Raw genomic sequence first — 13859 nt, forward strand, 5'->3', positions numbered from 1 at the left:
CTCTCTCTCTCTCTCTCTCTCTCTCTCTCTCTCTCTCTCTCTCTCTCTCTCTGTATTTTTCTCTCTCTCATTCCTCTGCATCGTTTTCTTTCTCTCGTTCACTCTTCCCTCTTGTCTCTTTCTCTCTAATCTACTCTCTCTCTCTCTATCTCTCTCTCTCTCCCGCTCTCTCCTCTCTCCCCCTCCCAATTTCTCTCTCTCATCTCTCGCTTCCCCTCTCCTCTGTTCTCAGAGTACGACCAAATAACTGTTTCCCTGAAGCCCAAACGCACATACATTATTCAGGGTTGCTATGGCAATACCCTGAATGTTTGTGTGTGTGTGTGTGTGTGTGTGTGTGTGTGTGTGTGTGTGTGTGTGTGTTTAGTGAAGGGTGTAATAGTTTAACTGGTGCAGTCACCTAGATAAATAACCTTATTGCTGGACTCCTTCCAGGGAATAGTCACACACACACACACACACACACACACACACACAAAAGTATGTGTGTAATGCACAAAGGGTGTGTGCGCATACAGGTGGACAAACAAGAATTGTAAAGGCATGCAAGAACACATTGGCTGCTCACTCACACACACACACACACACACACACACACACACACACACACACACGCACACACACACACACACACACACCAGTAGCCTGACAGATCACTTTACATGCTAATTGGCTGACAAGCCCTTCAACAAACAGCAGCTTATTAACTCCTATGTGTTGACTATGTCTGCCTGTCTGTCCGTCTGTCTGTCTGTCCGTCTGCCTTTGTGTCTTTCGGTGTCTTTCTGTCTATGTGTCTACACATCTGTCTGTCCGTCTGTCTGTCCTTGCTTCCGTCTGTCTGACTGCCTGTATGCTTGTCGTTTTTTGTGTTTGTCTGCCTGTCTTCCTGTCTCTGTGTCAGTCTCTCTCGCTGTCTGTCTGTCTGTGTCTTTCTGTCTGTGTGTCTTGCAGTCTCTCCCACTGTCTTTTTGTCCATCTACCTGTCTGTCTGTCGTTAAAATGGTCAAAGGTCGTCAATGGTCCAACTTATTTGTGGAAACAAAGTTGTTGCAGAACGTGTTTTTTCCAAACACGCATCCGAAGCACATAATAGCCATACATGGAGTTACACCTTTAAAGACATGTATCTGAATCCACTGTGAGTGATTTAGGATAGAATTGTCTGCTAACATGGTTAAATAGTTAGTACAAAATAGCTAAGGTTCTGCTGGGGTTTACCGTATTTCATTCCGATCGTTTCGTTTGACCGGATCAACCTTCGTGTTCCCAGATCACTTACGACCCTCTGAGGGAATACAGCTTTTCACGCTAGAGAGAATATCTCATACACACACGCATACTACCACACACACACACACACACACACACACACACACACGACACACACACACACGACACACATACAGGGTCCCCGAAGAGGATCAATAATTCACTTACAGGCCTTTTACACCTGATACACACAAGCCCACTCACACACACACATACACGTGTGTGCACTCACTCACACATGTGAACTCACACACACACCCACACACACACACACACACACACACAGACAGACACACACATGCACACAATACCGTCATGCCTACCTACCAACTAAGAGTGGGGGAAAGGTGGTGAAGAACAGAAGATGAAGGGATAGAGAGATAGAGATAGACAGTGGGACACAGAGAAATAGATAGAAAGAGACGATACAGAGATAAAGAGAGATGGGCACAGAAATACACAGATAAATAGAGAGAATGTGAGAGAAAGAGACATTTCAATAATTTCTGTTGTGTGTGACTATGCTTGTGTTTGTGTATTTGTTGTGTCTGTCTGGCTTTCTGTGTGTGTGTGTGTGTGTGTGTGTGTGTGTGTGTGTGTGTGTGTGTGTGTGTGTGTGTGCGTGTGTGTTTGTGCACATGTGTGTGTGTGTGTGTGTGTCTGTGTGCGCGTGTGTTTGTGCACATGTGTGTGTGTGTGTGTGTGTCTGCTGTACTCACAGTCTCTCAGTTCCTCTGGGGATGTTCTTGGGGACGGCCTGGAGCCCCAGGGCGTGACAGTCCACCGTGGCCCCGTCACAGCTGCAGGGCGCCGGGCAGGCCTCTGCACCTCGCCCCCCCGACGGGACCCCCACCACCAGCAGCAGCAGCAGCAGCAGCTCCAGCACCAGCATCTTCTCACCCCGAAATACTCCTCCTCCTCCTCCTCCTCCTCCTATCCGGCTCCTCCTCACAGACCCGGGCGGTGGTCCGGACTTAGTGGACCCCACGGGAGCAACTCTTCCGGCGTTCATGCCTCCGCTCAGCTCTCCTCTCCTGGGATGGTCCACTCTGTGTCTCCCCTGAACTCCAAACACCACCACCACCTCCGCTAGTTCTAGTACCAGCACTAGAGCACCACTGCTAGCACCACCACCCTGCTAAGCCTGCCTAGGACCCCCCTGGGTGCAGGAGAGGGACAGAGAGAGGCGGACGACCAAGCCAATCCCTTGCCTTTTAAAAAAACTGACGAGGTAGTAAATACAGGTGAGGATGATGACAGTGATGATGATGATGATGATGATGATGGGGTGGGAAGATGAGGAGGATGAAGGGGAAGGGAAGGAGGAAGAGCGTGGCGAGGAGACGATGCTTCGGGAGGACAGAAGTTTATCCTGCGAGTCTCTGGGATGTGTCCTTGTTGTTCTTTAGCGTTGAACTCAGATGTTCATTCAAAAGTGTTATGTTGTGTTCATCTGTCTCTCTCTCTGCTCGCGGGGTTGCTCTGCAGCTCCTGTCCTCTGTTGGTCTCCCTCTACTCTGATGGTGTATCGCTCCACGCCTCTCTCTCTACCTCCCTCCCTCCCTCCCTCACTACCTCACTCGCCCTCTCCCTCTCTCAGCTGTAGACGGGTGTCTCTCTATCTCCCACGCCTTCCTCTCTCCCTCACTCTCTCTCGATTTCTCAGTTGTTGACTACTGTCTCTCGCTCTCTCTCTCTCTCTAGTCTTCAGCTGTAGATGAATGTCTCTCTCCCTCCTGGAGTCATTATTCTGAAGGAGGGAACAGTGAGGCGCAATAAAGAAGGAAATACATATACTACTCCCTCCCTCCCTCACCCACACACACACACACACATCATCCATCAAACGCTTTTGCAAATAACAGCCCCCAAGACTCCTCCCTCCCCCACCCCCCGTACCCTAATCAAACACACACACACACACACACTAGACACAGCAGAACCCTGAGTGAACTCCAATCTATTCAATTGCAGTGGTGGAGCCACCTTTAGTGACAGTAGTCTCTCTCGCTCTCTCTCACACACTGTCTGTCTTCCCTTGGGAATGAAAAGAGCCTGAGGCGTGTGAGAGAGAGAGAGACAGAGAGAGAGTGAGAGAGAGCGAGAGAGAGAGAGAGAGGGGGAAATGGTGCGTGATAGTGAATCTTAAGGAGGAGGGGAAATTGGCACTTTGTGAAGTAAAAGGAAAATGTAAAATTCAGCACAATTTGAAAGGGAGAATGGGTGTTTAAACACATCCTGGCGCAGGCCGACATATAACCGTAACAAAGCTAAAACACACAGACACACACACACACTCACACCGTGAGTTTGGAATTCAAATAGATCTGAGCTTGTGCCAGCTTTCCTATAGTAACAATGTGCCAAGTACACAAAGTCATTGGGGAGCCCCAAGCTTGCACACATATCCTATGAAGAAGTGTAGTTGTTGACGTTGCACACGGACGTGTTCAAATGGAACTGCTTTTTGCATCATATCCTCGGTTGTGAGGGGTTATTTATTTTGGGGAGGATTTTTTAAAATGTCTGACCCTCAAATAAATTCTGTTCCTTTGTGTGATTTGAAAATCCACCTCAAAATAAAATGTCACACACAAAAAAACACACTGGACCGGAGAACAATAAAAGGAGACTGAGCTTGAATGTGTCCTATGTATAAAGGATGTTGACATGACGGGAGCGACCCAAACCACCCAGCCAAACTCAACATCAAAACAGGATCATAACAGTTTCTTGATGCCCCTTTGTGTATGTGTGTCTGTGTGTGTGGGGGGGACCTTACAATATGTCAGAACTTAAGTCAAGGAAGAAGGTTGGTTTATTAGGTGACCCTGAAAGCCTTATGCCATATAATTATAAGACATTTAAATGTAGGAATAACTATTAATAGCCATGCCAGAAATGTGACATTTGAAGTTACAAAACTTATATATAAAAAATATATATTAATCTATACATTATGTCCTTTATTTAATTAAAAGGTAATCGCTTGGCTGCTTGTGTGTAAATTATACAATATCGACCCAGCTAAACCGTGACCTCTTGTGGACATTTGTTGTATAACTGTACAGTTAATAAAGTAATCGACAACAGACAACTTGTAGGAAAAATGTTTTAATCCAAATAAAACACACCTTTGAAGACTCTATACAGGTCACATTTATTTTACATGTATATAAAAAATGGAAAGTTACCACAGTCGGACCACTAATAGAATCACAGTAAAAGAAGAGTAGGTTAAATGGCCCAGACATTGCTTATGCTGACAGATCCGTTGGATTGAGTGTAATCTTCCAAAAACATAAAAAACAATAAAAAATATAAATATATTTTGTTGATTTTATTTTTGACCCAAAATATTTCGCTGATTGATGTAAAAAAAAAAAAAAAAGGAAGCTCATCGAAAAAAATACATATATTGGACAAAGAAATTTAAATTTCCCCTGTTGTCTCAAATCAGTGGAAGCGGTTTCTCTGGTTCCACTGTCCACCACTACAGAATGTCAACATAACTCTTGTCTTAGGACGCTGTATGTGGAGTTACTCTCCACATGTTGGAAGCGTCATCAATCAGCAACTAAAGAATGTTAACCATAGTCAAGCATTTGGATGCAAAGGCTTTACAACCGGAACATAAAAAAAGTATTATTACATTATTAAGTCATCATTAAAAAAAACACCAAACAGGGTGAGCATAAATACAAATGAATGAACACAGAACCGACAAACGCTGTGGCTATGTTTGAACCGCAAGTATGTCAAGACTGTCACAACAATATAAATAAATAGCAAAAAAAAGATATTTCGAGTTTACTAGGAATCCCAGTGCAGTACAAATAAGCACTACCATTAATTACCAAGAACAGGTCATCATTTGTCAATCATCACCTTAATCATAGTCACCTTCCTCATCATCACCCTAATCAGTCACCTTCCTGACCATGAACCATCCTCCAACGTACAATAAGCCCTCTGAAACCATGAACCAAACCCTCCTCCAACGTACAATAAGCCCTCTGAAACCATGAACCAAACCCTCCTCCAACGTACGATAAGCCCTCTGAAACCATGAACCCTCCTCCAACGTACGATAAGCCCTCTGAAACCATGAACCCTCCCCCAACATACGATAAGCCCTCTGAAACCATGAACCCTCCCCCAACGTACGATAAGCCCTCTGAAACCATGAACCCTCCCCCAACGTACGATAAGCCCTCTGAAACCATGAACCCTCCTCCAACGTACAATAAGCCCTCTGAAACCATGAACCAAACCCTCCCCCAACGTACGATAAGCCCTCTGAAACCATGAACCAAACCCTCCCCCAACGTACGATAAGCCCTCTGAAACCATGAACCCTCCTCCAACGTACAATAAACCCTGATCAACTCTGCTGAAAATGTACTAGTCCAGGATTCCTGCAGTTGGCCCAAATGAAAGATAAAAAAAACATTTTAAAAAACATTGAGAACTTGACTATAAAAACACAGTATGGCCCTTTGAGAGTCATATCTGAAAGTATCAGTAACTGGATGAAATCCCAGGCATCTCATGGTATCCATTTAACCAACAACCATAGTCACATTATAGTTACGTGTAAACTTTGCATATCTGGCCATTAACTCCACAGCACTGTCAACAGCACTGCCAATCGCTCTGTAAACCAGTGTCTAGCCGTGTAGACAGCATCTGTTGCAACATAAGGCAGGAGTTTAAAAACGGTGGCATAACCCATTAAAAAAAATGTATTAAATAAAAATGGCAAGTGAATTCTGACCAAATGCTATGCAATAGCATATAAAAGGAAGCTGGTGAAAAATTTTCAAGGAGCACCAGAGGCCAATTTTGTACCACAAACAAGGAATCATAGTCATAGAAATTAGCTTACAAACACAAGCAGACACACATGTACACAAATATGTACACAAATATATGCACACACACACACACACACACACAAACATACACTATGACAGGCTCAGCTATATAGTAGTCATGCACTCAGAAACAGTAGTTCAGGAAGAATAAAATAGAACCGGTTTTAAAAAAGGTGTTCAATGTCCAGACCGAGCCCTGGTCTCAAGGAGCTGGCTCTGGTAGTGGTCAGTTCTGTCGTTCACAGTTCTATGAAGTCATGAGATTGAAGAGGAGACACAGCCATACAAGACAGAGGAGAGGAAGACAGGTGGAGCAGGTGGTCCGAATCGACCACTCACAAAGAAGACATGTCCTGAGGAGGGGAGAAACACATCATGGAGGTCGATGGAGAATCCTGGAAATAGAAGGGAATAGAGACAGACACAGAGAGGCAATGATACAGATATAATGGATTTTGGTGCAAAAATATCTGGAAGTTCCAAATACTTAATTTATACACATATAGATTACAATGGTAATCTAGTAGCATTCTAGTATATTATGCTATCATTATGTCTGTTCCTTAGATTTCTTCCGAAGGTTTCTTCCTTGATGGTGAAGGAAGCTTGTCTTTTAGAGGGCTTAGGGTTGGGGGGTTGATTTAATGTGGGCCTGTGAAGCCTTTTCAGAATGGTACTGTTATTCAGGGCTATACAAATGAAACTGACTTGACAATTGACTTGTCCACAGGCATGTAGACATGATCTCACGTCATACATTTGGACATTTTTACTGTTTGTAGTGCTATACAGCACCTTTGCTTCATATGTAATGTAAAGTATGTCTCCGTTAGTGGAGGCAGTGTCTGCTAAGTGACAACATGTAATGGTATGTAAAGTAGGACTCTGTTAGTGAGAGGGGACTTACCTTGGAGACCTGGAGAGCAGAGCCTCTTGAACTCTTCAGCACACTGCACGCCTTCCCCGACTCCACGAACATCCGTGGACTGTTCACCTGAACACACACACACACACACACACACACACACACACACACACACACACACACACACACACACACACACACACACACACACACACACACACACACACACACACACACACACACACACACACAGTGTGAACACCATGAATTCACGAGTTACATCATGTAGGTCTGCTAACTAGGGACAATGTGGGTCCATGCACAAACACAGAAAATAAACTATTGGAGCAATTTATAAAGATTAAATTAAGTAAACATGTCCATTAAACAAAGAGGAGAAGGAGAAGAGTGGCCTCACTGCCTGTAGGATGACATTCTCCTTCCCAGGTTTCCCCGTCACCATGGTTACCGGGGAGATGTGCCTCAACTTCCTCTCGGTGGTCAGCTGATCTCCACGAGCTTTACGCTGACATCACAGACACACCTCGTTAGAGTCCCAGACACAACTCGTTAAGATACAGACACACCTCATTAAGAGATACAGACACACCTCGTTGGAGTCCAAGACATAACTTTTTAAGAGTCCCAAACACACCTCCTTAAGAGTCACAGACAAACCTTGTTAAAAGCCCCAGACACACATCCTTAAGAGTCCCAGTCCCAGACCTTTAGAGTCCAAGACACACCTTGTTAGAGACACACGTAGGACATCCCCGAGACATGCACACACTGTTGATATCATCACAATCCCAAACATTTGATATGAACTGTGCTTTGAAAATGAATGTGTGTGTCATGTGTATGCGCTCACCTTAATCAGGCCCCCAAAAGAGCGTGAGCGTGGGTGTTTCTTGGTGCGTCCGGGGGGTGTCTGCTGGCAATCGCTGGGTGGGGGCGTCCCGAATTCCGTTTGCCTGGCAATCTGGAGGCCATGAGCACATGGATGAGGCTAATGTGTTAGCAGCTAGGTTTCTCATTTTTATATTATATATATATATATATATATATATAGTTTTGGGCTGGAAAGACATATCCAGTGGAGCCCTGGTGTTACACAACTAACAATCTGAGTTTGGTATCTACTTAAAAACCTGTTGCCAATCGTTTTCAATTAGGTAATTATTATAATTATTATAGCAAAGCATTCTATAATACAGTCTACCTTTCAACCCCGTTCCCCATGACTCCCCAGTGCAACAGGAGTTCACCTGCTGGATGAGCTTCTTCTTCTTGGCTGAGTCGGGCATGTTGTGGTGGACGTGTCTGAACAGCTCCTTCAGGGCCTCCTCTGTGTGGTGCTGGGGCCCCCCGGCGCTGGGCTCCAGGGGCCCGCCGGGCCTCTTGGACCCCGTCGGGGAGCGGATCACTGGGGTACCATTGGCAGGCAGCAGCTCCAGGTCATCCTGATGGAAAACACCTCGCACTGTTGTAGTCTGAATACAATACTGTTAAAAATCACGTTCCATCAAGACACAATAAATACATAACAGTTAGGAATCACGTTCCATCTGAACACAATAAATACAACCGATGACGATACAAAAGAGTCAGAGACACTAAGGTAAGAGAATAAATCCTCTAGCGGGTAGGGGATCAAACCACACATTTTTAGCAGATGGTGGCAGTTATTTTGTCATTGTTATCAATGGGAGCCTTGGGATTTTCTGGGAAGTTAAGAAAAGGAGAGCCGCGCACTGCGCCTTTCAAACTGTTGCAAAGCAACCATAGAATCTCCACACCTAAATCTACAATAACGCTGGCAGTTTTTTCCTTGAATCAACATTTTCTTTGACTCAGGGCGTCCATGGAGTTCTGCAGCTAGGCAAAGGCAGCCCGCAAAATGCTTGGTTCCCATGGATAGCAATTACCAAATAGCTTCTCCCGGCTGTTAAAAGTGTTCTGTGTGAATGTGAAAATACATTCTCTTCACTTTTTGCACTTCGACTCTAGAGCCCTCTGGTGGTAGAAATCCCTGCTGCAGTGTAAAATCACTGATAGGTCAATAACAATACAGCCACGCTTTGTTTCTTCTTAATTATTCTTCTTACTTAAATAGGAACCAGTTGGACAGCGATCTGTTCTGTGATGTCACCACTGACCTTGGTCTGGATAACTCTGGAAGTGGCACAGTGCACTCTGGCGTGCTCCCTCATGTAGGCTGGGGCCTGGACAACAAACAACACAGACGCTTTAATCAATATCAATATGCTGAGTTTATGGCATTTGACAATATATGTGGAGGGCTGCACTGACTGTGCTGTGAATGTGGGTTAATATATATTATAACAACCAACATAATAATGGTATTCAGAGATAGAGAGGTAGCACTATATGTAGGTATGAATACAAATATTGCCAAGATGGAAAAGTGTACATCCAGCGTAAAACAGTCTGATTTGAATATGTTATTAAAAAAAGAGACTAATCAATTCAAAAATTGTGTTCATACCTTGAACAAATACAACCCCACTCCTCATGGGAGTGTGTGTATGTGTGTGTGTGCATGTGTTACCCTGAACAGCTTCTGGGAGTGTCTGATGAGGAAGGCCATGCTGTTGTTGAGCTTCTTCAGGTTGTCCTTCAGGTCCACTGCAGTCATCTACACGCACACAAACAAAAGACACTGAGGAGGTTGGGAAACACTGTGCCAAATCACTAAATGTCCCCCAAGTATGATCTCTGTCAAAGTGCCGGCAGCAGGGCAACACACAGGGATCTGGGCTGACATTTTTATTTTTCAAAAAGGAGCGCTGTGCTCTTAACTGAAGACTAAAAAGCTAAAATAAACGACCGGCCTCCATCCGCCTAGGCAATAACAGTTTTCTGCATCTGAGGAAGGACGCTCAGGGGGAGGCTTTGGGGGAGGGACCTGAAGGATCGGGGGGAAGATCCATGGGGTGAGTAGGGAGGAAGGTTAGGGGTGAGTTAGGGGGGAAAAGGTAGAAAACGCCCCAAGGGTGCTTGGGTGCTAGTTAATAATAATGAATCACCTTTTCCAAAATCCTCTCAGATTGTATTTAGTATGTCACTCCATCGCCCCCGCCCCCCTCCATTAGCAGCACAGCCCCACATTGGGCTGCATATGCCAGCCTAAAGGGGGCCGGGTGCGGAGGCCCCAGCGATGTGACTCACGTATCGCGGCCAGAGGACGTGCGGGGCGAACATGAGGGCCAGGTTGAAGGCGGACATCTTGTTGGTGTCCTGCAGCTTGGCGGTGTGGTAGAGCAGCTCCAGGAGCAGCTTGAGCAGCGAGCGGTTGGCGGTGGGGAGCAGCATGAGCAGCAGCTGCAGCGCCTCGATCTGCCGCTCTTTGTCCGGCACCAACGTCTTGTTGCCCCGCTCGTCGAAGCGGGTCATGTCTGCAGGGAGGGGAGAGGGAGCAGGGGTGTTAGGAGGGTGGAGTAACCCATACTGGAAACAAACTACATACTTAGTGGTACTTTATTCTTCCCAGAAGGTCAGCTTGGCAGACAGGCGGTGGATTTACATTTACATGACTGCTGATAAGGTTCTACAGAATCAAGGACCAAAAAAGACACTATCTATAGATCAGAAATTCAGTCATACTACCTTAAGCCTATTCGACAAGCCATCTCAAGGTGTGTGTACCTGCTACTTTAAGGTGTGTGTGTGTGTACCTGCTACTTTAAGGTGTGTGTACCTGCTACTTGTGTGTACCTGCTAAGGTGTGTGTGTGTGTGTGTGTGTGTGTGTGTGTGTGTGTGTGTGTGTGTGTGTGTGTGTGTGTGTGTGTGTGTGTGTGTGTGTGTGTGTGTGTGTGTGTGTGTGTGTGTTCACGTGCGTGCGTGCGTGTGTCACCTGCTATCTTCAGGTGTGCGTGGAACTGCCGGTGTGTGAGAAGGGGTTCAGGGAGCTCCCCCAGGAAGGCCTTGAGCAGGGTGGCCACGTCGTTGGGGTGGAAGCCCCCAGAGCCCAGGTCCACATCTGTCCCGCTGTTCAGCAGGTCCCTCAGCGTCTGCTGCCGCACGCTGTTTCCCGGCACCCGGAACAGACCCTCCACCTGCAGATCTGATTGGACAAGGGCAAGTAGGCTAGTAACCAATAGGATAGTTTGCCAAGGGAAAGGTTGGATAGGATTACCTGGCAGGGCTCCATTATGATGATTCATTCAAATATCTATTGTGTACCCCTGAAATATCTATAACCTATTCCTGCACTATGTACGTTTTCCCATTAGCAGTCTCTAGTAGCTTGAGTTGTAGCTGAGTTAAAGCTATATCCCTTTCACACAGTTTTATTCTTGAGAAACTTTCTAGTTCAGATATATGAATGGAGTGAGTAGCCGACAGAGTCACACACACAGACACACACACACACACACACACACACACACACACACACACACACACACACACACACACACACACACACACACACACACACACACACACAGCTCTATGAGGCTGATACTCACTTTTGCTGAGGTACTCGATGAGCTGGTAGATTTGTGCGATGCTTCCTTCTGACAGAGGGGTCCCAAACACAACACCCTTATCTGTGAACAGGGGATAAACATGTTTTATGATAGACACAGTGAACCGTCTTTCTATCCTACATGCAACCAAATTCAAGCATCGACGGTCTGTCACAACATGCTTACACTTTGCTACTTAAAGCCGGCTAATACAATTGTGGAAGACGGAAGACAACTTTACTAGAAAAGGTGCAGAAAATACAAATATCCACCAGGAACTCAACAAAGTTCAGTACGGCATAGAAAAATATGGCATAGAAAAATGATTGCAATCGTTACTACAGCAACACACCTTCTTCTATGACGGACATAATTTGTCTGTTATAACAAAGATGTAAAAACAAATTTGTACAACGACTTGGATCCATTTTTGTCTCAGAATATGAAATCAGAAAGAGTTGTACTGCCCAGTAAGTATCCACATATTAGGATTCACATTCACATTCACATTGACTCGAAGAGACTATAATCCAAACATCACTCTACTGGAGTTGTGTGTTGTTTTCTGTTGCTTTGGACCCACGGATTCCATCACCGTATTATTATTTTTCAGCAGGACATGTTTTTTTGGGCAGAGACTAGGGGGCTGGAACCAGGCAAAGTCTGACCTTTGCGCTTCAGGAAGTTGAAGGAGCGGAAGAATCCCCCGCCGCTGCTGCCCGTGGGGGTCTTGGGGGGCGCCTCCTCTCCCAGCAGCTCGGAGAACTCGCTCCCCGGCAGGTCGATGAGTCTTGTCAGGTTGCTCAGCACCAGCTCTGTGAACACCTCGGGCTGCTCGTGACGGAGCTTCTCCACAAAGAAGTCAGGGTTGAAGATGATGGTGGTGGCACGGCCGGCACGGCTGCTGCTCGAACTCTCCTCTGGCTGGATCCCCATGGTGCACGGTGTACCTCTGACAGGGACAAAGGGTCAGCATGGTCTAGACTAGTCCAAGTCAAGTCGCATACACAGGCAGCTCAATGTAGCCTGACATCACCAGACCAATTCACAAATGTGTGTCAGTCTGAAACCTCTCAGTTGATTTCCAATTTCCATGGAGCTTAATCAGAGAGCCCAGACAAATATGCATCATAAGGCAATTGGATAGAGCTACAACCAATCAGAACAATGAAACGTGTGACACATCAGCTGCAGCCATCTCGGTTGTTTATATATTAGATAAACGGTTGTGATTGGTCCGACCCAGACCACGTCTGCTGTAAATCTGTCTGAACGGATCTGGCATATATGCCAGAGCAAATAAAAAATGAGCTTGCAGATTATTTTGGTTCCCAGGCTAACCATCACAAACAACCAACGTAGTTGGTGTCCAAACCTAATTTACCATATAAATGGCAATAGTAACAGTATAACATGTATTCAAAAGCATTAGAAAATTACTGCAATTACTGGTCTAGGTTTGGGTGTTCGACTCCCTGTCCAAAAGGTTCAGAGTTGTACCCATTGTCCTCATCCTACACTGTAAATATGTCCTTAAACGTGATGCTATGCGAGCTACCGACTCCATGATAACGCACGTCGCTTTATATAAAAGCGTCTGCTAAAAAACGACCAAATAAAACATAAAATACATACCAATTTAACGTTGACACGGAGGTTTATAATTGCTCGATTTTTATGATTAAATATTGTTGCGCTGAAAGCTATAAATATAGCCTTTTCAATACAAAACAAAAATTATCCTAAAAGCATATGTCTAAGTTAATAAAACCAATGCAGTTTGGATATCAGTAGGGAGCATTTAGGATTCCCAAAGAATGCATTCAACAAATACAGAGTTAAAACGTAAACTCTTAACCTCTCTGTATAAGTATAAGGAGGGTATTCCTACTATAATTTGCGTAACTTACAGTTCAAGCCATGACACTGGAAGAAAAATGTGTCATCTTTAGTTTGTATCAAACTTAAACTGAGTTGTCAATAGAACAATAGAAGAAACAGATTAACCAATTTTAAAATATGCAAATAACATTGAAACATTTGAAGCAGTTATAAGGTAAAACGTAAAGCAGCCTTCAAAAATAGCGCTACCCGACGCCACTTACTCTACTCTGTCTAATAGATGCGACAGTTTGGGCATATTTTAATACCGCGTTTCCTACCCACTAGAGTTTAACAAATGAACAAACATGTCAATAAGAGCGTATGTTGTCCATAATGAGTAGTTTTTTACCTGCAAAGTTTTGTATTATTCCCTTTCTCTTTATCCGCAGCCATGCTTGGTTTGAATCCTCCGCTGTTGTCTTTTTAGGTCCCGCCTACTTTTGGATCAGTGATTCGTGGGTTGTGA

At 45.0% G+C, this 13859-nt stretch overlaps 2 protein-coding genes across 2 annotated transcripts in view; both read right to left on the reverse strand.

Moving 5' to 3' along the window:
• Nucleotides 1–2284, reverse strand: part of LOC311341030 (slit homolog 1 protein-like) — a gene marked incomplete at both ends in the record, with an annotated part of 43512 nt that extends 41228 nt beyond the window's left edge. The window contains one exon of the mRNA XM_084465951.1: nucleotides 1992–2284. Coding sequence (XP_084322077.1) covers nucleotides 1992–2284 — 293 coding nt within the window. The remainder of the gene's footprint in view (nucleotides 1–1991) is intronic.
• A 2195-nt stretch (nucleotides 2285–4479) lies between these two features.
• On the reverse strand, nucleotides 4480–13808 carry arhgap19 (Rho GTPase activating protein 19). The gene is made up of 12 exons (XM_084464919.1): nucleotides 13743–13808; nucleotides 12178–12461; nucleotides 11510–11590; nucleotides 10894–11103; nucleotides 10207–10433; nucleotides 9587–9673; nucleotides 9174–9239; nucleotides 8283–8477; nucleotides 7886–7996; nucleotides 7433–7540; nucleotides 7057–7143; nucleotides 4480–6544 (listed from the first exon to the last, which is right to left on the reverse strand). Exons 1-12 carry the CDS (start codon nucleotides 13784–13786, stop codon nucleotides 6485–6487), a joined length of 1560 nt encoding a protein of 519 aa, XP_084321045.1. The 5' UTR covers nucleotides 13787–13808; the 3' UTR covers nucleotides 4480–6484.
• Between the last annotated feature and the right edge of the window lie 51 nt (nucleotides 13809–13859).

Source organism: Micromesistius poutassou (genome assembly GCF_964030765.1).
Source record: "Micromesistius poutassou genome assembly, chromosome: 3".
NCBI classification, from domain to species: Eukaryota; Metazoa; Chordata; class Actinopteri; order Gadiformes; family Gadidae; genus Micromesistius; species Micromesistius poutassou.